Below are 22,327 nucleotides of genomic sequence, written 5' to 3' on the forward strand. Positions count from 1 at the left end.
GCAATTGTGACACCACTACCTGTGGCTGAGTCATGTGTGCTTCTCACTTGGTCTGATGTCACAGTTACTGGTGGGTGCAAATCCCTTTCGGAGCACCAGCAAATGACTCCTAACTACGGGAGGTTGGTCATAAGACGATGCCTTCGTTTGGACCAATCAAAATGGTGCAAAAGGGATTACAATCTTGTTTCTCCACCTGGGCCACTGTAAAATGCGTGGACTTTGATTCCCAGAATTCCCCAGTTGCCTTCTGATTCCTTCGCTTCAAGTGCATTGAGTTAGGTGGGCCAGAATGTGTGGTCTACGTTGGGGACATTTGAGGAAAGTCAGCTGTGATTGACAGTCCATCCTACCTATTTTCCACCGAGCCCTGAAATTCTCTGCCAACTTTAACCAAACCCGTATTTGGTTAAATATGGGATCCGCAATGTCATATCCCAAATGCCCCACCCTGAAGGACATCAGCCATACATAAGATGAAAACACACCCGGCTGAAAAAGCATGCCCCTCCCACCCAAAACTAAGTAGGTTTTGTGAATTCATTTTTCAAACACCTAAAATAATATAAAAGTGGACAGCTTATCATTACACAAGAAAATGCATAAAACGTACTCCAAGAGCTGTCATTACTTCCCAGGCTCACCCAATTTTGTAAGTCTTTAAAAAGCAAAATTAACCTTTCAACATTAAGCAGGCTTGTCCATGGATCTTTTGCAAACTGAGAGATAATGTGATTTTTTTTTTGATTAACCAAACATAAATTTCTCAAAAACGGCAAAATCCCCCATCTCTGAAGACCAATCCTTTATATTTGGAATTACAGTATTTTTCTAGCTCTTAAAGATTATTCTTTTTGCTATTGTTAGATCATGAAATATTCATCTTTATTATGAAAATGTTAAATTCAAGCAGGACAATATGTCTCTCTTTAAAAACCAGGTTGTTTTTTTTCAATATTTTTGGCAAGCTATTGAATAAATAATACAGGTAGTCCTTGACTTATGACAATTGATCCCAGAATTTCTGTTGTTAAGTGAGACAGTTGTTCAGTGACTGTTGCAAACTTTACGACTTTTCTTGTCCTAGTTAAGTGACTCTTAGCTGTTGTTCAGTTAGTAACAGTTGTTAAGTGAATCTGGCTTCCCTAACTTTGCTTGTCAGGTCGCAAAAGGGGATCACGTGATCCCTGGCCACTGCAACCGTCATAAATAGGAATCAGTTGCCAAATTTTGATCATGTAACCATGGGGATGCACCAATGGTCATAAGAATGAAAAATGGTTGTAAGTCACTTTTTTCAGTGCCGTTATAACTAAATGAACTGTTTGTAAGTCGAGGACTACCTGTACTCCAAAAGGGGTCTAAGAAAGAACAGGACCACCACAGTTGAGTTAAAAACCTCTCCGATTTCTTGCAACGCCATCCTTTGTGAAACATTCTAGATCAGGGGTCTCCAACCTTGGCAACTTTAAGACTTGTGGACTTCAACTCCCAGAATTCTTCAGCCAGCAAAGCTGGGAGAATTCTGGGAGTTGAAGTCCACAAGTCTTAAAAATTGCCAAGGTTGGAGACCCCTGTTCTAGATGAATGTTCTAAATCAATTGATACTGAAAAACAACTTTTAATTAAGTGAACTAATTATCTCCTGCAAACTCCACTCCCCTTTCGCTCCTCTTTATTCCCTATGGGAGGGGCCATTCACCATCCACCTGTGGCTTTATTCCTGAGTCGGCCCTTGTTCCTTAGATGTTCCCTTCTCCTGGCAGCTCTGCGCATGCGCACATGGGAACAGGCTCCAGATGTTCTTCTGCCCCACTCATTTCCAACTCCGAAGGCAGCTGACAACTGTCAGACGGCCTTGGCCCCATCTCTGCCTCCAACGCAGAGCACTCGTCAAAGCCTTCCCCAGATTCCAGGACTGGCTCATGCTCCTCCCCAACCTCCTCACTGTCTGAGTCTGCCACCAGTTCCGCTGACTATATTATTTCTCAATGGGGAAGGACTCCTCTAGACACCTTCTCATCCTCCCCACCCACGGTCTCACCTCCTCGCCTCCATACTCACGCTGAAAATGTGCGGTTCCTCCGAGTCGGAAGTGGGCTTGGGATCAGATAACCCCTCATGGGGGAAGGAGAACGGTCTCTGGCCCGGCGACCTTCTGGCAGATGGAGACCCCTGGGAGGTGGAGACCGTTGGTGGGCTGAAGTTGGCTCCGAAGACATTTTGGACACAGCCAGTGGGAAGCTAAAAAAGAAAGAAGAAAACACTTTAGGCCACCTGGATTGGATCCATTCTGTGAAACATGGGTCTCTTGTTGAGTTTGCTTGGTCCCAAGCAGGATTCTGCACGAGATGCGAACACCAGAAGGAGCTACACATCCATTTCCTCGGCCGTTGCAGAAGGCGACAAGCCAAATATGGAATTTTTGGTCACACAATGGCAAGATACCCTTCAGCTGCTGAACCAGGGAAGAAACCAGAGTTTCTCTAAAGAAAATCATGCTTTTTCTTAGGCTCCCTAGTAAAATTCCTCTGCCAAATTCATGGGCAGCCCTTGGCAACTCCACTTCTGGGGACCCACACACAACCCGCTGCTCCTGGAGGAACCTGCCTTTCTCTGAAGGAGGAAATCCAATTTTTGTCGATTAAATGAAGGCGTCACCATGGCGCTCTCGCCTAACAATCAGGAGGCTGTGAGTTCGATCCTAGGTAGAGGCAGATACTTCTCTCTCTGGGCACAATGAGAATATATATCTGCTGAACAAAACTCCGCATTGGCGACAGGAAGGGCATCCGGCCAGTAAACAATCAACTCCACTCAGTTGCCCAGACTCCATCCCGCACGGGATTATGGGGTCGTTAAAAGAAGATGATGAATTTATTTCAATTCAAGATTTGAAACAACAAGGATTAAACATGGAATGGTGGCCATATCTACAAATAAAAACCAGATTCAAGAAAGATCAGGAGCAATATGGTATACATAGAGAACAATTGGATATAGACAAAATTCTATTAGGATTGGGGGGGGAGAAATTATCTCAAAAGTTTACAATTTCCTCTTAAAATACAAAATGGAAGATGAATCAGTAAAAGAAACGATGATCTGTTGGACAAAAAACTTTGGGCATAATATAGAATTAGAAAAGTGGGACAAATTATGGGATAGAAATTAAAATTAACAATGGCAGTAGCCTATAAAGAAAATCTGTATAAAATGTTCCATAGATGGCATTTGGCACCAGTGAGATTGGCCAAAATGTCCCCAAATTTACCCCCAAATTGTTGGAGATGTGGGTATAAGCTAGGAACATACTACCATATGTGGTGGATGTGCCCCAAGATAAAAAAAATTTGGCAAAAAATCAAAAATTGGTTAGAGGAAATTACCCAACAAAAATGGAATTTAAACCAGAATTCTATTTATTAGGAATAATTAACCCAAAAATAGACAAATCTTTGCAATACTTAATACTTCATATATTAACAACAGCAAGGATCGCTATCGCATATGGATGGAAACAAAACGATGTTCCAGGAGAGGAAATAATAATCCAAAAAATCTTACAGTGTGCAGAAATGGACAAGATGACGCTAGAAATTAAGGAAAGAGAAGAGTCGGAATACTACAAAGTGTGAAATAAATTATGATTGGTTAGAAAAAAGAAATCAAAATTATAAATTGGAATTTTAACCTAATTAAATTAAAATTAGGAAGTGTAAACCACTGAATTGTGTTAACCGGATAAGGACAGATTGGTAAATAGAAACCAATGTAAATATAAGCATGTAGAGGAACGAGTAAATAAGAACAGAGAATATATATCATCGCCGATACGGCAAGCTGTAAAATATGTAACGTTGTGTCTGTTGTGTGTTTTTAATGTGTTTTTGCTTTTTGTTGTATTTTTCTTTATTTTGTTTTTAAAGATTAAAAGTTTTATAAAAATATTTTATAAAAAAAAAAAGATGATGAAATGAGGGCTTTACCATCCAAAAGTATAATGAAAACAAAAGAAGCTTTCGGCTAAGAGGTACAATTGGCACCCATGTTAAATCAATTTGATTCAATTTATGGTCGTAGACCAGTTCAGATAATAAACAAAATAAAGTTTAGGACAGAATTCATTTGTAAAACAATCTAACTAACATCTATAAGTGGGGTCCAAGATGCAGGCTATTATTAAGTTACGGTATCCTATAAAACTATATTAGATAGGACAACATCCAAAATTACAACAAAGAAACGGTATCTAAAACTATTAGTAAGATCTCACTCGTGCATTTTAGCTCACTTTCCTAGTCACAGAAAATGCCTTTCTTGATCACACCTGAGCCAAAGCAGTGACGTGAACATCATCTGGAACAGGGGTCTCCAACCGCTCAAAGTTACAACAGCGCTGAAAAAAAGTGACTTATGACCACTTTTTACACTTACGATCACTGCACCATCCCCAGGGTCACATGATCAAAAATCAGATACTTGGCAACTGACTCATATTTATGACGGTCGTAGTGTCCTGAGATTGTTAATTTATTTATTTATTTATTTATTTATTTATTTATAATTTAATTTTTATACCGCCCTTCTCCCGGAGGACTCAGGGCGGTTTACAGCCATATTAAAACCAACACAAAATACAAACACAAATTTAAAAAATAAATTAAAAAACTAAATTACAATAGGCCGAATTAAACTAAAACGGTCATAGACCGACATAAACCCCATTAAAATTTACATTTAAAAATTTCGCTTAGGCCAGTCCCGCACGGTGAAATAATAAGGTCTTAAGTTCGCGTTTGAAGGTCCGGAGGTCGGGGAGTTGGCGCAACCCCGGAGGCAGCTCATTCCAAAGGGTAGGTGCCACCACAGAGAAGGCTCTCCCCCTGGGGGCCGCCAACCGGCATTGTTTGGTCGACGGCACCCTGAGAAGGCCCACCCTGTGGGAGCGCACAGGTCGATGGGAGGCTATCGGTGGCAGCAGGCGGTCTCGTAAAAAGCCCGGTCCTAAGCCATGGAGCGCTTTAAAGGTGATATTGAATTGCACCCGGAAGACTACTGGCAGCCAGTGTAGGCTGCGCAGGAGGTATTATATGGGAGCAACGTGGTACTCCCTCTATCACCCGCGCAGCTGCATTCTGGACTAGCTTGAGCCTCCTGGTGCTCTTCAAGGGGTTTTCATGAGCTGTCAGCCATAATCATCAAAATTATGACAAATCAAGACGGGAACTATCTCGCTTTGCATGTAATGAGTCTATCTCGTATATTAGTTTCACCTTTTAAGTTGCTTTACTGAAATAAATGAACTTTTGCACGATATTCTAATTTTTTGAGTTTCACCTGTAGTTATGCAAGCCATTCCTCCAAAAATCTGACATACAGAGGTAAGACTCTTACCAGGAGAATTAATTTGGGGGTGGGGAGAGAAACCTGTTTAAAACTGAACATGAGTCAAGACGATCAGAAAATGTCAAATCCACACAAAAGAAAAGTGATCCACCCTCTTCATTCTTCCCATTATTGACGTCATGTTTTCCAAGGCATCTCAGTAAGTCAAAAAAAGAAAGGAAGAACGAAACAGAGTATTACGAAATCTGGAACAAATTTTATTATCAGCTGCACAGGAGGAGGAATGCTGGGGTAAATAAGTATTGGCAATTGTTGAATGGTTAGAAGTTTTCATTTTAGTTTTCTGTGATAGAAAAGAAGGAACTTGATATTGATGTCACCTTCAAAGATGAAAGAATCTACATGTTTGAAATGTGATAAATAGTGTAAAACTACTATAGAGATAAGAAATTGTTATCGATGGCAAGGTAAAATTTGACGGAAATGTTTTAACCGGAGAGGTCACACCATGTCCAATGTTTAATTTGTATTATTAATAAAAAAAACTTTAAAAAAAAAAGAAGAAAGGAAGGAGAAATGTGTGGCAATGCGGGAATTTTCCATTCTATTTTTAAGAGTGAAAATACAGGTAGTTGAAGAGATTTAACAGATTAAGAGAGTTGGAAGAGACCTTGTAGGTCATCTAGTCCAACCCCCCCACCCAAGCAGTAGGCCCTACACCATTTTTGACAGATGGCAGTCCAGTCTCTTCCTGAAAGCTTCCAGTGATGAAGCTCCCACAACTTCTGAAGGCAATTTCTGTTAATTTTTCTCACTGTCAGAAAATTCCTCCTTATTTCTAGGTTGAATATCTACTTGGTCAGTTTCCATCCATTATTCCTTGTCTGGCCTTCAGGTGCTTTAGAGAATAGCTTGACCCCCTTCGTCTCTGTGGCAGCCTCTCAAATATTGGAAGGATGCTATCCTGTCTCCCCTGGTCCTTCTCTTCAGTAGACTAGCCAGGCCCAGTTCCTGCAACTGTTCATTGTATGTTTTCGCTTCCAGTCCAGTCTCTAGTTTTCGACTTACAATTACAATAGAGCCAAAAACTTATGCTGCTAAGTGAGAGATTTGTTAAGAGAGTTCTGCTCCATTTTGCAACCTTTCTTGCCACCGTTAAGTGAATCACTGCAGTTAACTTAGTAATTGCATGGCAGCTCCCTCGGCACCTGGATGAAGCTGTCTATCTAGACCCGTTCCAGTCCGGCTTCCGACCCGGTTATAGCACGGAGACGGCTTTGGTTGCGTTGGTGGATGACCTCTGGAGGGCCAGGGATAGGGGTTGCTCCTCTGCCTTGGTCCTATTAGATCTCTCAGCGGCTTTTGATACCATCGACCATGGTATCCTGCTGCGCCGGTTGGAGGGATTGGGAGTGGGAGGCACCGTTTATCGGTGGTTCTCCTCCTATCTCTCTGACCGGTCGCAGACAGTGTTGACAGGGGGGCAGAGGTCGTCCGCGAGGCGCCTCACTTGTGGGGTGCCTCAGGGGTCGATTCTCTCACCTACCCTGTTCAACATCTATATGAAGCCGCTGGGTGAGGTCATCAGTGGTTTCGGGGTGAGTTATCATCTGTACGCTGATGATACTCAGCTGTACTTTTCCACACCGGACCACCCCAATGAAGCTATCGAAGTGCTGTCCCGGTGCCTGGAAGCCGTACGGGTCTGGATGGGGAGAAACAGACTCAAGCTCAATCCCTCCAAGATGGAGTGGCTGTGGATGCCGGCACCCCGGTACAGTCAGCTGCACCCGCAGCTGACTGTTGAGAAGCAGTTAGTGGCCCCAAAGGAGGTGGTTCGCAACTTGGGCGTCCTCTTGGATGGACGGCTGTCCTTTGATGAACATCTGGCGGCCGTCTCCAGGAGGGCTTTTTACCAAGTTCGCTTGGTCCGCCAGTTGCGTCCCTTCCTTGACCGGGGTGCCTTATGCACAGTTACTCACGCTCTGGTCACGTCTCGGTTGGATTATTGCAATGCTCTCTACATGGGGCTGCCCTTGAGGTGCACCCGGAGGCTACAGTTAGTCCAGAATGCGGCTGCGTGAGTAGTAACGGGAGCCGCTCGTGGCTCCCATGTAACATCACTGCTCCGCAGTCTGCACTGGCTTCCTGTGGTCTTTCGGGTGCGCTTCAAGATTTTGGTTACCACCTTTAAAGCGCTCCATGGCTTAGGACCCGGGTACTTACGAGACCGCCTGCTGTTATTTATGCCTCCCACCGACCGGTATGCTCTCACAGAGAAGGTCTCCTCAGGGTGCCGCACAATGTCGGCTGGCGGCCCCCAGGAGTAGGGCCTTCTCTGTGGGAGCAGCGACGCTCTGGAATGAACTTCCCCCTGGCCTACGCCAAGTGCCTGATCTTCGGACCTTTCGCCGTGAGCTAAAAACATACTTATTTATTCAAGCTGGACTGGCATAATGGTTTTTTAACATTTTAATTGGGTTTTATTGTTGTGGGGTTTTAAATTTTTAAAATATAAAATTTAAATTTTTAAACATTGGCCTTTTTGTAATATGTTTTATTTTAAATTTTGATTTTAATTGTATATATATTGTGTTTTATTTAGGCGGTACACTGCCCTGAGTCCTTCGGGAGAAGGGCGGTATAAAAATTTGATAAATAAATAAATAAATAAAAATAAATACGGTTGTTAAATGAATCTGGCTTCCCAATTGACTCTGCTTCTCCAAAGGTAGCAAAACAGATCACATGACCCTGGGACACCGTGGCCGTCATAAGTCTGAGTCAGTTGTCCAGTGTCTGAATTTTGACCGTGGGGATGCTGTAATGGTCGTAATTGTGAGAAACGGTCATAAGTCACTTTTTTCGGTCCTGTTGTAATTTTAGGTAAAAGTAAAGATTCCCCTTGCACATACGTGCTAGTCGTTCCTGACTCTAGGGGGCGGTGCTCATCTCATTTCAAAGCCGAAGAACCAGTGCTGTCCGAAGACGTCTCGGTGGTCATGTGGCCGGCATGACTCAACACTAAAGGCACACAGAACGCTGTCACCTTCCCACCAAAGGTGGTCCTTATTTTTCCACTTGCATTTTTTACCTGCTTTCGAACTGCTAGGTCGGAAGAAGCTGGGACAAGTCACGGCAGCTCACCCCGTTACGTAGCACTAAGGATTCGAACCGCTGAACTGCCGACCTTTCGATCGACAAGCTCAGCATCTTAGCCACTGGGTCACTAAATAAACTGTTGTAAGTCGAACTTTGCAGAGGTAGCAAAGGCACAATAAGCGAGGCCTGCTCTCCCTGGAGTGCATCGGCCTGCACGATAAAATTAACCCTATATCATTTGCGTCGCTTGCCAAGTTTCCACTCCGTCTCCTTCAAATAAAATTTCCGCTGCCGGATCTCTTGAAACAGCCAAACGAACCATCATAACAGACAGGGATCATTTTCAAACTGAAGGTGGATGCTGTCTTATTTTGTTTGCCTAAATCACACATTGCAAACAGATTGCACACATTTACGCTTGCAAGTAAAACATTTAGTGGGGGGGGACACACACCCCTAACTCCGTTTCTTCTCCCTGTTGCGCTAGCTTTCTACTTGCAGGGAGATAAATCTCAGTCTGCTATTACTGCTAGCAGCATTATAAAGAGGAGATCTTTGAACAGAAAAGCCAACCTGATTAGATTCCGGTCACCTAATTCAGGAAGCCGCCTGACCGGTAGGCGAATCTGCAGCCGCCGCTCTTATAAACCTTGTGGTGAGAAAACGAGAAAATATTACACCACAGGAGGAAAAGGCGTGCCAGGAAACAAACATACAATAATACTGGGTCTGTAGCAGAGGCCATGCCTGGAAAAAATAGCAGCCTATTAAAACAGGAAACCTTTCACGTGTTTATTTTTTAAAAAAAGAAAAACCAAGCAGAATTTGTTGACGAGATGGGCATAGGTCTAAAACGATATATGCGTCCATTTTAAGCAGAGAGCTTCTCTCCGATTCTAGATTTTATGGACACCTTTTAAGCCAGGATGAGTACCACACTCTGGAAAGTCCTTGGAGGTCTTCTACTGCTACCCCCTGCTCAAAGGCAGAAGTTCTTATATAATCCCAGAAAAATGGTTGTCCGGTCTCTTCTTGAAAACCTCAAGTGGTGGAGCACCCATTGCTTGCTGAGACTCTGGAAAGAGTGCAGAGAAGAGCAACCAGGATGATTAGGGGACTGGAGACTAAAACATATAAAGAACAGTTGCAGGAACTGGGCATGGCTAGTCTAGTGAAGAGAAGGACCAGGGGAGACATGATAGCAGTCTTCCAATATTTGAGGGGCTCCTACAAAGACGAGGCGGGAGTCAAACTATTTTCCAAATCACCAAAAAGAAAGATGAGAAACAATGGATGGAAACTAACCAAGGAAAGAAGCAACCTACAACTAAGGAGAAATTTCCTAATGGTGAGAACAATCAAGCAGTGGAACAGCTTTGCCTTCAGAAGTTGTGAGTGCCCCATCACTGGAGGTTTTCAAAAAGAGATTGGACAAGTCATTTGTCTAAAATGGTATACGGTCTCCTGCTCGAGCAGAGGGCTGGTCTAGAAGACCTCCAAGGTCCCTTCCAACTCTATTATTCTATGTCCAATGTTCTGGGGGACAAGCTATTCCACTGGTTCAGTTGCCCTACCAACTTCAAGGGTGTCATCTGCTCCAAGGTCTTCATCTAGCCAGAAGACCCAACGGCCAGGCCAAGGAAGGCAGGTGCGCCTTGCAAATCTCCTTGGGGTTTCTGCCAAACCAACGGTCTCTACGCAACCCAGAGCAGAGTTTTGTCATGGAAATACTGACAGGCATCGCAGTCTTCCGCTCCTTCCAGGCTCAAATTTATGTTGCAATCGATCCCTCGGCAATGGAAAAGGAAACTGCAGAGAAATGACACCGGTACTTAGTTTCTTAAACCCCCAAAGCAAACAGGCAGCGTCTCAAAGATGAGAACAAAACTACAGATTTTACCCTGGATAAAGTTGGGAGAAATAGAGTTTTTCCCAACACAAATGAGTACAGAAAAATATATGAAAGAAATACATTATTTTTTCCTTACTTTGAAGACTTTTCACCCAAGATTTTCTTGCCTTTCCCAGAGATTTTTCCAGCATATTGCCTAATCATAAGAGCTAGAAGCTTAATTGCATGTTTAAAAACTAAAAGGAGAACAATTTGATTCTACCTGCTTAGTTGTGCTGGTTTATAATTGTTGGGAAAAGCCAGGAAGAAAAACAATAGGTATTTAAATAAACAAGTTATTTAAATAACTTGTTTATTTAAATAACTTGTTTATTTAAATACCTATTGGTATTTAAATAAACCAGTTATTTAAATTGGGTGAACCTTTAAATCCCTAAGTGTTTTAGTTACACTATGAGAAATAATGACAGCCAACTAAACAGAACCATAAAATTATTTTAAGCAGGTTAGTCTGCTTGCTGACGCTGCTCATTGTCTCTATTAAAAACAAAAAATCCAGAGTCTGAATCAGGACAAACATGGGCACCTCTGAACAAAAATGTTGATCTTTCCATAAAGTTCAAGAGTTTTATTTAAATAAATAAGAATCTGGCGGCGGCAGAGCTGCAGGAGAGATCGATTACATGGAAGGGATACAATTCCGTTGTTAAATGCTTCCACTACCCACTTTATTTATCTGATGAACTGAAATAGCAGCCTATAAATGCAGGTATCCACCACTCTCCGGAAAAGAGGAGAAAACAAGGCTATTACAACAGCTTCAGCCATCAGTTAAAGTCATGGCATAATGATGGCTTATTAAATCATAGTCTGAAATCTTCTCATTTGCTTGCTTTCCATTTTTTTCCTCTTTTTTTCAGGAGCAAAAAAAACAACAACCAAACATGTCGGAGAGAGATCTGAATTGCAAAGTTTACACTCGTGATCCGAGTGTTTTGTAGTGTTTGGTATGAAGGGTGATGTGTGGTTTATAAATCCTGGTTTATGGCTCAGTGTGATGTGCAATCAATAGCTTGCTCAGCAAACCGTGGTTTTGCTTTTTGAGCAAGTCCAGCCCTTTAATATCTACAACACAGAGAAGAGAGAGAGAAATATAGAAATGGATACAGATGGTATATAAATTATATAGAGCTATAGAGATGATAGGTGTAGATTAGATATAGACAGATAAAAATGATATAGATGAGATATAATTTATACCAGTTGAATCCACACATCTTAAAAGTTGCCAACGTTGGGAAACCACTATATAAAGCTATGTTTTTCCAACCTTGGCTACTTGAAGATTTGTGGACTTCAACTCCCAGAATTCCCCAGCCAGATAATATAGTTGATAAATACAGATTAAATATGTATGGCTAGAGTAATTGAAGTACTGAATTAGAAATATGGTGGCCCAGTTCACATCTCCTTCAACTGGGAAGTTCATCAAGCAAGGAAGTTTTCGAAAATAGACTGGACAACCGGTTGATGGACAACCGGGATGGTTTAATGCAGGGGTGTCCAAACTTGGCCCTTTGAAGAGTGGTAGACTTCAACTCCCAGAATTCCCCAGCCAGCATGAGCTATAAATATGAGCAAAGTTGCTGGCTGGGGAATTCTGGGCGTTGAAGTCCACCACTCTTCAAGGGGCCAAGTTTGGACATTCCTGGTTTAATGACTCCTGCCTTAAGCTGGAGGTTGGACTAGAACAAGGGTCTCCAACCTTGGTCCCTTTAAGACTTGTGGACTTCAACTCCCAGAGTCCCTCAGCCAGCAAAGCTGGCTGAGGAACTCTGGGAGTTAAAGTCCACAAGTCTTAAAGGGACCAAGGTTGGAGACCCCTGGACTAGAAGACCTCCGAGCATCTTCCAGCCCTAGGATTCTATGTTCTGTGTTGTGAGAAATAAACCGAGGGGTAGCTTTGTAAGTTGCCTCAGTTTTGGGGGAAGAAAAATAGTATAAAATAAGCAAGCCCAGATCCTTCTTCCATTTTGGGATGAGGTAATTAAGTTCTTTGTATCGCCGAATGCCACCTGGAAACAGCAGAAGAGAACCAGGAACATGGTCTCGGGCAGAGCGCTGAGTATCTGTTCTCTTTCCCAGGTGATGCTCAAAACCACTTTAAGGCTGGACTGACATAACGAGAGCGCATCCATTCTCCCTCAACCTGGCCTGCCTTACAGGGCTGTTATGAACACCTCTCTGGTCCTAATTTAATACTCCGATCGTCTCATCTCCCAGCTCCACCCTTCAATTTCAATTTTTGGGAAGGCTGTTCAAGAAAGAAGGAAACGACACCATGCAGGTTACACCAGGCGTGAGAAAGCTCGAGTTTTGTGTTTCTTAAACTCACAACCAGAGGTGAAATGCTCCCGGTTTGGACTGGATCAGGCGATCCGGTAGGGATGGCGGTGGGTGGTTCGGAGAACCGGTAGCAAAAATCCTACCCTCCCCCCGGCCCATGCCCAGCTGAGCTGCATGATTGTCAGAGCCTTTTTTTTTACTTTTAAAAGCATTTTTTACAACCTCTTCCGCCAAATAGCATTAATAGCATTTTAAAAGGTAAAAAAAAGGCTCTGGCAATCCCAGCTGAGCTGCCTGATCATCAGAGGCTTTTTTTTTACTTTTAAAAGCATTTTTTTAACAACCTCTTCAGTTGAATAGGTTGTAAGGAGCCGTGGTAGCTCAGGCTGGTAAGAAGCCTGTTATTAGAACACAGCAGCCTGCAATTACTGCAGGTTCAAGCCCGGCCCAAGGTTGACTCAGCCTTCCATCCTTTATAAGGTAGGTAAAATGAGGACCCAGATTGTTGGGGGGGCAATAAGTTGACTTTGTAAATATACAAATAGAATGAGACTATTCCCTTATACACTGTAAGCCGCCCTGAGTCTTTGGAGAAGGGCGGGATATAAATTAAATTTTAAAAAAATGCTTTTAAGTCAAAAAAAGATCACGCGCCACAGCTGATCACACACTCCGCGTGCTGTTCTACTTATCCCGTGCCTCCTTTTGGTGTGCACTGTGCATGCGCGCAGCTCACATTTGATGCATGGTGCGCATGTGCAGCCAGCGAACCAGTAGTAAAGCAGTTCAGATTTCACCACTGTTCACAACCCCTTGTTTCGATTTCCCAATCATTTCCCAACTGGAAGGCCGGGGCTAGACAATGTGATCTCAGGCAAGACCAGGCAAGTGTAGAGAACTCCAGAGAGGGAAAAGCGCGACCGATTCTCTTGGTTCCCATTCACAGTTTCTTCCATCGTTTCCCAGAAAGCCATCCTGAGAGGCTTGCTTTCTACTTGCAAAAAAAGGCAATTCCCAGAATCCAGAACCCGCCTCCCGAAATCTTAGTTTTGGTCCTCTTTCCATCAAAACAACCCTGGCACTGCTCCCTGCCTTTTGGGATTCATCAGCAACAAATCAAAGAAGCTATCCTGGTATTTTCCCCCTGACAATTAAGACATATTTAATGATACTCAGCTCACGTCAAATACATCTCAAGCCTCTTGTTAGAAGCAAAGTTTAACAATCAAACAAAAAAGACGTGGAAAAGAGCTTTAAAGAGCTGAACAATGAGTCAGGAGTACCAGTGATGACTCTGTTTTCTGAAGAATTATCAAATAGGGGCTGGTTGGCCCCCTCCCAAGAAAGGCTTCCAGCACAGAGCAGGGGGTTATATTATATGACCTTGAAGATCCCTTCCAGCTCACATATTTTGTAATTCTAAGATCAGCCAGGAGTAGTCAGAACACCGAATGCTGCTATTTCCAACTGGGACTTCTCCATACCAGCCGCCAACTGCATTCTCAAAAGATTCACTCTCTTAAGGAAATTTTCTTAAAACAGCTTTTTTTGAGCAAGTTCTCAGTTGCTGTCAATCTGGTTTTCACTACCTGTCATTGCTTGGCTGAAAATGGTTTTTTTTGCAGCTTGCAAAGCTCCTATATTAATGATTGCAAAGTTGTGCAAGTATGATATGGTGTGTGTTTGTGTGGGTGTACGCATATACATTAATCTTGTATGCCTTATTTTAATTCCTATGTTCTATTTTGTAGCTCCACTTTGAAGGTTTTATTTAGTCCATTTTATTTGGTCTGCTTTGCTGACTCGCATAAAGAATTTGATCTGAAATTTGATTATGGTTTTTTTTTTAAAAAAAGATAAATCTTACTTTTAAAAGTTAGGTATGTGCTGAAAGCTGGGGCAAACTGTTTACTAATGACAGTAATCAGAATACAAAAACTCACAAATGAAGGCAAATATAAGTCTCCCAGATCCAATCTGGGTCATCGGGACCAAAGATTTACTCTTCCTCTCTTCCTTTTTTACAGTTTGTAAAAACTGCTACGAGAAAGAGATCTCACTGCAACCAGATTTTCTTGCTTCATTCAAAAAGCTAGAGCTCGATGCGTGATGTGCAATATCCTGCACAATATTACATACCTTGTAAAATGCAAATAGACCGTATACCGCTGTTTCTCAAACTTGACAACTTTAAGATGTGTGGACTTCAACGCCCAGAATTCCCCAGACAGTATACTGCAGTATAGTATAAGACAGGGATGTCAAACTCAAGACCTGGGTCACCGGATCTGGCCTGTGGGATGCTTAGATCTGGCCCACAGGGCCTCCTGGAATCAGTAAGGGATCGACCCACGGTGCCTCTGCCAGTGAAAACCGGCTTCCGAGCTCCGTTTCCGGCTGCGACGGCCTCCTGCAACTCTCTGCCAGTGAAAACGGAGCTCAGGTGGATAGTGGGTTGCAGGAGGCCGGTGCCGCTGGAAACGGAGCTCGGGAGCTGAGCAGAGCATTCGGGCTGCCACAGGCACCCCCAACATGAGTGACATTGAGCAAGCCACACCCACTCTGCCCCTCCCCCCATGAGGTCAAACACAACCCTGATGTGGCCATCAATGAAATCAAGTTTAGCACCCCCGGTATAAGATCAACTATACATCTTGACGTCAGGGGTAGTCAACCTTTTTATACCTACCGCCCATTTTTGTATCTCCGTTAGTAATAAAATTTTCTAACCGCCCACCGGTTCCACAGTAATGCGCCGTGTATCGTCTGCGCATGCCTCTCGCGAATCGTGGATTGGGTTTGGGGGTGGCGCTGGCTACCAGCTCTGCTTGTTTGTTACAGCTGGATGGGGGGAGATGCGCAAGCTATTCTGGGACCCAGCTCTTTTTTTTTGTGGTCGCACTAAAGCACCATTTAGTTTCACTTACGTAACGTGAACTAAACTTATGCGCGGGCGATACAAATAGTATATTTTCAGAAATTTAAATTGTCACGGGGAATTTTATGAAAACCTAATGAAAATGTTTTTAAATAATGCTATGAAAAATTTTTAAAAAGCCAATTAAATTTTAAAAAAAGGAAAGTGCTTCAGTATCAGACAAAACCCCTACTGCCCACCATGAAAGCTGGAAGGCCCACTAGTGAGCGGTAGGGACCAGGTTGATTACCACTGATATAGGTAATCCTTGACTCACAATCATTCATTTAGTGACCATTCAAAGTTACAACGGCACTGATAATGTGATAACGGAAGTGATAATAAATTCAAAAGGAGTAAGGAAAAAAAGAAGTCTTTGCTAACTGTCCTTATATCCTTGCAAGGAAACCAAGAATTACCGTTATATCTTAAGTGCAATTTTATTTTATTTTTAAAAAAACCTATTCTACATTAAATTTCTGGCAAGTTCTCACACCTCCCTCCAGTCTGCAAGTAATCACATTGGCCGACACTGCAAGCTTCTTGCAAACTTGACTAAGTTAGTCCTGGACCCAAAGTTGTTGCAGGAATTGGGGAAGCCACGGAGGCCCCAAGCTTACGGCAAAATCATCCAGGCAAAGAGCTTAGTCCATCTGCAGCAGCTTAAAGCAGCTACTTCTTTTCCTGCTGGATAAGACATGGCTGCTTTAAAGAGTAGCAAGCAGGACCTCCGTATCTGCTTTCATGTCTACAAAGCCCCATTGGAGGTGGGCGTTAGACTGATGGCAGACATCGCCTTCCCCCAACCTGCTCTGCTCTCTAGCCAGCATGTTTTTGATTATCATATCGATGTAGATAGGGATAGGGATAGTGAAGAGTAGAGTAGAGTAGAGTAGAGTAGAGTAGAGTAGAGTAGAGTAGAGTAGAACAAAACAGAACAGAACAGAACCGAACAGAAGCTCTCAATGTACATGCAAAACAGCAAAGTAATAATAATCATAACAAAGTAATAATGATCACAATAAGGATACAAATAAGAGAAGGTAGTGGAACAGAGGAGAAAGATAATAGTAATACAGCTATACTACATAGGTAAATATACTCAGACATAAGACTAAGGGAATTCGGCTTTCAGTAGTGATGGCACGAGGGGGAAAATAAACCTGAATGATGAACACTTTTGTGTTTCTTTGTCATCGTTCATTTTATTGTTCTATTATTTTACTTCTGTTCCTACGCCTTTCGTTTTTCTTTCTTTTTATTAAAGGTAGTCCACAACTGTACGTACAATGACAATAAACTATTAATAATAATGACAATAACTATTAATAATAATGACAATAATACACCACATCTCTGACATCAATACAATTGAACGTGTCCAGAAATATTTTACAAGAAGAGTTCTCCATTCCTCTGAAAACAACAAAATACCTTATCCCACCAGACTTGAAATCCTAGGCTTAGAAAACTTGGAACTCCGTCGCCTTCGACAAGACCTAAGTTTAACTCACAGAATCATCTATTGTAATGTCCTTCCTGTCAAAGACTACTTCAGCTTTAATTGCAATAATACTAGAGCAACTAATAGATTTAAACTTAATGTTAACCGCTTTAATCTAGATTGCAGAAAATATGACTTCTGTAACAGAATTATCAGTGCTTGGAATACTTTACCTGACTCTGTGGTCTCTTCCCATAATCCTAAAAACTTTATCCTAAAACTTTCTACTATTGACCTCACCCCATTCCTAAGAGGACCATAAGGGGCATGCATAAGCGCACAAACGTGCCTACCGTTCCTGTCCTATTGTTTTTCTTTTCTTCTTCCTATATATGTTTATATGTGCATATACTATATAATCTTTTTGTATGATGTTGTGACAAAATAAATAAAATAAATAAACAATAAAAAACTTATATGACAATTGAGCCCAAAATTTCTGTTGCTGGGTGAGACTTTTGTTAAGTGAGTTTTATCCCATTTTGTGACTTTTCTTGCCACCTTTGTAAAGTGAATCACTGCAGTTGTTAAACTAGTAACATGGTTGTTAAGTGAATCTGGAGTCCCTATTGATTTTGCTTGTGAGAAGGTTGCAAAAGGCGATCGCGCGACCCCGGGACACAGCAATGGTCACATATGTGAGTCAGTTGCCAAGCATTTTGAGTTTTGATCTCATGAGCATGGAGATGCTATTAAGAGTTGTGTGAAGAACAGTCATAAGTCACTTTTTCAGTAATATTGTAACTTTGAACGGTCACTAAGTGAACTGTTGTTTGTCAAAAGTATCAGAAAGCCCAGGGGGCGGAGCAGCAGCTGAGCTTGCTCAGAAAACACCACAATGACAGTCCCCAACTTACGACAGTTCATTTAATGACCGTTCAAAGTTTCAACAGGACTGAAGAAAGTGACTTATGACCGTTTTTTGCACTTACGACCATTGCAGAATCCCTGCGGTCATGGGATGAAAATTTGGACGCTTGGCAAGTCAACCGGTTCATATTTATGACGGTTGCAGTGGGGGATGGGGAGGGGGGTCACGTGATCCACACTTCGCAGCCTTCTGGCGAGCAAAGTCAACAAGGAAGCCAGATTCACTGAACAACCGTGTTGCTAAGATAACAACTGCCCCAATCCACTTAACGACGATGGTCAGAAAAGCTGTAAAATGGGGGCAAAACTCACTTAGCAAATGTTTTGCTTAGCAACAGTAATGTTGGGCTCAAATGCGGTCATTAAGTCGAGGACTACCTGTAGATCAACCTCTAAGACAGGGATCTCCAATCTTGGCAACTTTAGGACTTGTGGACTTCAACTCCCAGAATTCCTCAGCCAGCTTTGCTGGCTGAGGAATTCTGGGAGTTAAAGTCCACAACTCCTAAAGTTGCCAAGATTGGAGACCCCTGCTCTAAGACACACACACACACACAAACACACACACACAAACACACACACCCCTGCAAGGCGGAAAGGCAGCAGACGGAATCCCCCAAGCGCTACCATTCCAGGCAGGGAAAAGTTAAAATCCCAACGCACCAAAATATCACCCAAGCCCCAAATAATAAAATCTCTGGGGATGAAGAAAGTTGGGGAGGGAAGGAAAGGCGGGCTTTGTCCTTTTCCTCCCACGGAGAAGCCAAGCCAAGATCCTGCATTATTCCTCCAAACAGCCACCCGCAACCCCCACCCTCCGTCTGCCAGCTGCAATCCAGAAGACACTCCCCCTCCCCAATGCATGGAGCCAGACCAGACAGCCAGACAAGGGCCGTGGTGGCTCAGGCTGTAAGATAGCCTGTTATTAAAACACAGCTGCTTGCAATTACTGCGGGTTCTAGTCCCACCAGGCCCAAGGTTGACTCAGCCTTCCATCCTTTATAAGGTAGGTAAAATGAGGACCCAGATTGTTGGGGGGGGCAATAAGTTGACTTTGTATATAAATATACAAATAGGATGAAGACTATTGCTTGACATAGTGTAAGCTGCCCTGAGTCTTCGGAGAAGGGCGGGATATAAATGTAAATAAATAAATAAATAAACCCCACCCCCAGGCAGGCAGGAGACCCTGCCTACACCATTTCTGACAGGTGGCAGTCCAGTCCCTCCTTCTAAAGTTCTGCAGGCAGTCCTCGAGTTACGACCACAATTGAGTCCAAAATTTCAACTAGATATTCCTTGAGTGTTTTTAACTTTTTAACTTTAACTAATAACGTTAGTTAACGTTTAGTTAACGTTTTTAACTAAGGAACTCCGTTCCTTGTAATAAACCTTGGCTTGACTTGACCATGTGCCCGGGGGGGGGGGGAGAGGGGGAATGCCGGAACAGTCGTTGAGTCTCTTTTTTCAGCCCTGCTGTAACTTTGAACGGTCACTAAACAAATGTAAGTCAAGGACTGCCTGTAATGATGAGTAACGTTTATTAGCCTACCTGGCATAGCAGAGAAGGCGCCTGCTGCCTTGGGGAGAGCAGCTTCAAGTCCACCTTAACAGGTGACTCCTCTCTCATTGCCAGCCTACCTTGCAGGGCTGTTGTTGTGGCCGGACCTCAGGGCTGCCCAGGAGACTTGACAGGAAGAAAGGACCCTCCCTCCATTTTCTAGGTGGTGCTCCATCTTCCAAAGCATCCGGAACCCCCCCCCACAAGGCCAGAGACCCCTCCAGCTGGGGTCTCTGCCCCAAGTCCCCCCCTCCTTCTGGGGTGGGTTTGTTGGAGGATCAGAGAGGAAGCCGGGCCATCCTAGTCCCCACCCCCCAAGAAAGGGAACTCAAGGGATGGGGTGGGGGGAGCAAAGCCAGGTGTCAAATGGGGGAGGGGATGGTGTGTCTCCCAAAACCCCCCCCCCGAGGAATTTCAAATCCCCACCCCACCCCGATCTCCATGCCCCTCAATTCCTGGTGTCTGTCTTCTCACCTCCTCCCTTTCCCCTTCCTCCTTTTGCAAACTCCCCACCCCGTTTCTCTCCTCCCCACCCCGCTCCCCTTACTCTGGTTGGTCCCCTCCTCTTGCTCTTTAGCCCCTACCCTTACTCTTTAGCCCCTACTCTTTAGCCTCCTTCCCTTACTCCTTAGTCCCCCTCCCTTATTCTTTAGCCCCTCCCACTTACTCCTTAGCCCCCTCCCTTACTCCTTAGTCCCCTCTCCCTTACTCCTTAGCCCCTCCTTACTCTTTAGCCCTCCTTCCTTACTCCTTAGCCCCTCCCTTACTCTTTAGCCCCTCCCACTTACTCCTTAGCCCCTCCCTTACTCCTTAGCCCCTCTCCCTTACTCCTTAGCCCCTCCCTTACTCTTTAGCCCCTCCTTCCCTTACTCCTTAGCCCCTCCCTTACTCTTTAGCCTCCTTCCCTTACTCCTTAGTCCCCTCTCCCTTACTCCTTAGCCCCTCCCTTACTCTTTAGCCCTCCTTCCCTTACTCCTTAGCCCCCTCCCTTACTCTTTAGCCCCTCCCACTTACTCCTTAGCCCCTCTCCTTACTCCTTAGTCCCCCTCCCTTACTCCTTAGCCCCTCCCTTACTCTTTAGCCCTCCTTCCCTTACTCCTTAGTCCCCTCTCCCTTACTCCTTAGCCCCTCCCTTACTCTTTAGCCCCTCCTTCCCTTACTCCTTAGCCCCCTCCCTTACTCTTTAGCCCCTCCCACTTATTCTTTAGCCCCTCCCCGCCCCAGGTCCCTGAGCCCAGCTTCCCAGCAAAGGAGCGCCCCTCCACTTCCCTTTCCTCTGCCCTCCCCGCCGCCTTTCCTCGACGGCTGCACCCCGGCAGCTCGTTCCCCGGAGCGAGGAAGGAAGCCCGGACCGCTCACCAAGTCCTCGTCCAAGGGGCTCCCGGGTCAAGGGCGACTCCCTTCGCTCAGCTTTCTCCTCCTGCTGCTGCTGCTGCTGCTTCTCAGCCCCTCGCCCTCCCCGTCCAAGGTCCTCCCCCCCACCTCCCTCCCCGCCAGGGGGTGGAACTTGCAGGGAAAAGCCCAGCCCACTTTGCGATTCCGGGCTTGGCCGGCAGAGGGCGCCCCGAGGCGATTGGGGTTGTTGGGGGAAGGCTCAGCCCCGAGGACGTTGCAGGACTTGGGAAAGATCCGGGGTCGCAAAGCGAAGCGGCTGCGGGTTCAGTTAGTTATATTGAGGTGGGTTTTGCAGGGGAAAGGTTGGGGAGCAAAGCAACAACGCCCAGGCTGGGAAACGGTGAGGTTCAAAGTGTCTCTGAACATGGACAGAGCGTGCTTCTTGGAATAGAATAGAATAGAATAGAGCTGGAAGGGAGCTTGGACTTCTAGTCCAGGGGTCTCCAACCTTGGTCCCTTTAAGACTTGTGGACTTCAACTCCCAGAGTTCCTCAGCCAGCTTTGCCAAGGTTAGAGACCCCTGCTTGCTGGCTGAAGGACTCTGTGAGTTGAAGTCCACAAGTCTTAAAGGGACCAAGGTTGGAGACCCCCTGCCCTATATCATTCCAGACAAGTTACTGTCCAGTCTCTTCTTAAAAACCTTCAGTGATAAAGCATCCACAACTTCTGATGGCCAGCTGTTCCACTGATAAATTATCCTCACTGTTAGGAAGTTTCTTCTTAATTTCCAGGTTGCTTCTCTCCTTGATTAGTTTCCATCCGTTGTTTCTTGTTTTGCCTTCAGGTGCTTTGGAGAAGAGCTTGACGCCCTCTTCTTTATGGCAGCCCAAATACTGGAAGACGGCTATCATGTCTCCCTTAGACCTTCTTTTCATCAAACCAGACATACCCAATTCCTGCAGCTATCCTTCATATGGTTTAGTCTCCAGGCCTTTGATCATTTTAATTGCTCTTCTCTGAACCTTTTTTTCGACCTCTGGATGGCAGTAAGCAAACGTATCCTCTGTCTCTCTGGAATCGCCAAGTGGCCCTCTGTCCTTTTGCAAATAGATCTGGCCATTCCCCCCCAGTCCTTTGTAGCAGGTGGACTCTCTTACCTCCCTTCAAATGTGTTTGGGACTCCAGCTTCTAGAATTCACCCCAGAATAGATAGATTTTGCTTCCTTGGAAACCTTGAGGGTTGTAATCTGGCATAGACATTTTCTTAATTACATCAGAATAGCAATAACTTGAGTTGGAGGGCACCTTGGAGGTCTTCTAGTCCAACCCCCTACTCCATCAGGAAACCCAATACCATTTCAGGCAAGTGGCTGTCCAGCCTCTTCTTAAAAGCCTCCAATGATGAAGAACCCAACAACTTCTGGAGGCCAGCTGTTCCACTGGTTAATTGTTTTAACCATTAGGAAATTTCTCCTTAGTTCTGTGTTGCTT

The 22,327-nt window shown here is 44.2% G+C and overlaps 1 protein-coding gene across 5 annotated transcripts in view; it reads right to left on the bottom strand.

Moving 5' to 3' along the window:
• Window positions 1-20,976, bottom strand: part of CARHSP1 (calcium regulated heat stable protein 1) — a 29,042-nt gene extending 8,066 nt beyond the window's left edge. Inside the window, exons 1-3 of one of the 5 annotated variants that reach the window (XM_058157539.1) lie at window positions 20,861-20,931; window positions 10,187-10,260; window positions 2,065-2,244 (exon numbers count right to left, since the gene is read on the bottom strand). In XM_058157539.1, the coding sequence (XP_058013522.1) occupies window positions 2,065-2,222 (158 nt within the window). In that variant the 5' untranslated portion in view covers window positions 2,223-2,244; window positions 10,187-10,260; window positions 20,861-20,931. The other 4 variants (XM_058157538.1, XM_058157537.1, XM_058157541.1 and 1 more) reach the window with 4 other exon arrangements.
• Between the last annotated feature and the right edge of the window lie 1,351 nt (window positions 20,977-22,327).

The sequence above is a fragment of the Ahaetulla prasina genome, chromosome 14 (genome assembly GCF_028640845.1).
Source record: "Ahaetulla prasina isolate Xishuangbanna chromosome 14, ASM2864084v1, whole genome shotgun sequence".
Classification (NCBI taxonomy): domain Eukaryota; kingdom Metazoa; phylum Chordata; class Lepidosauria; order Squamata; family Colubridae; genus Ahaetulla; species Ahaetulla prasina.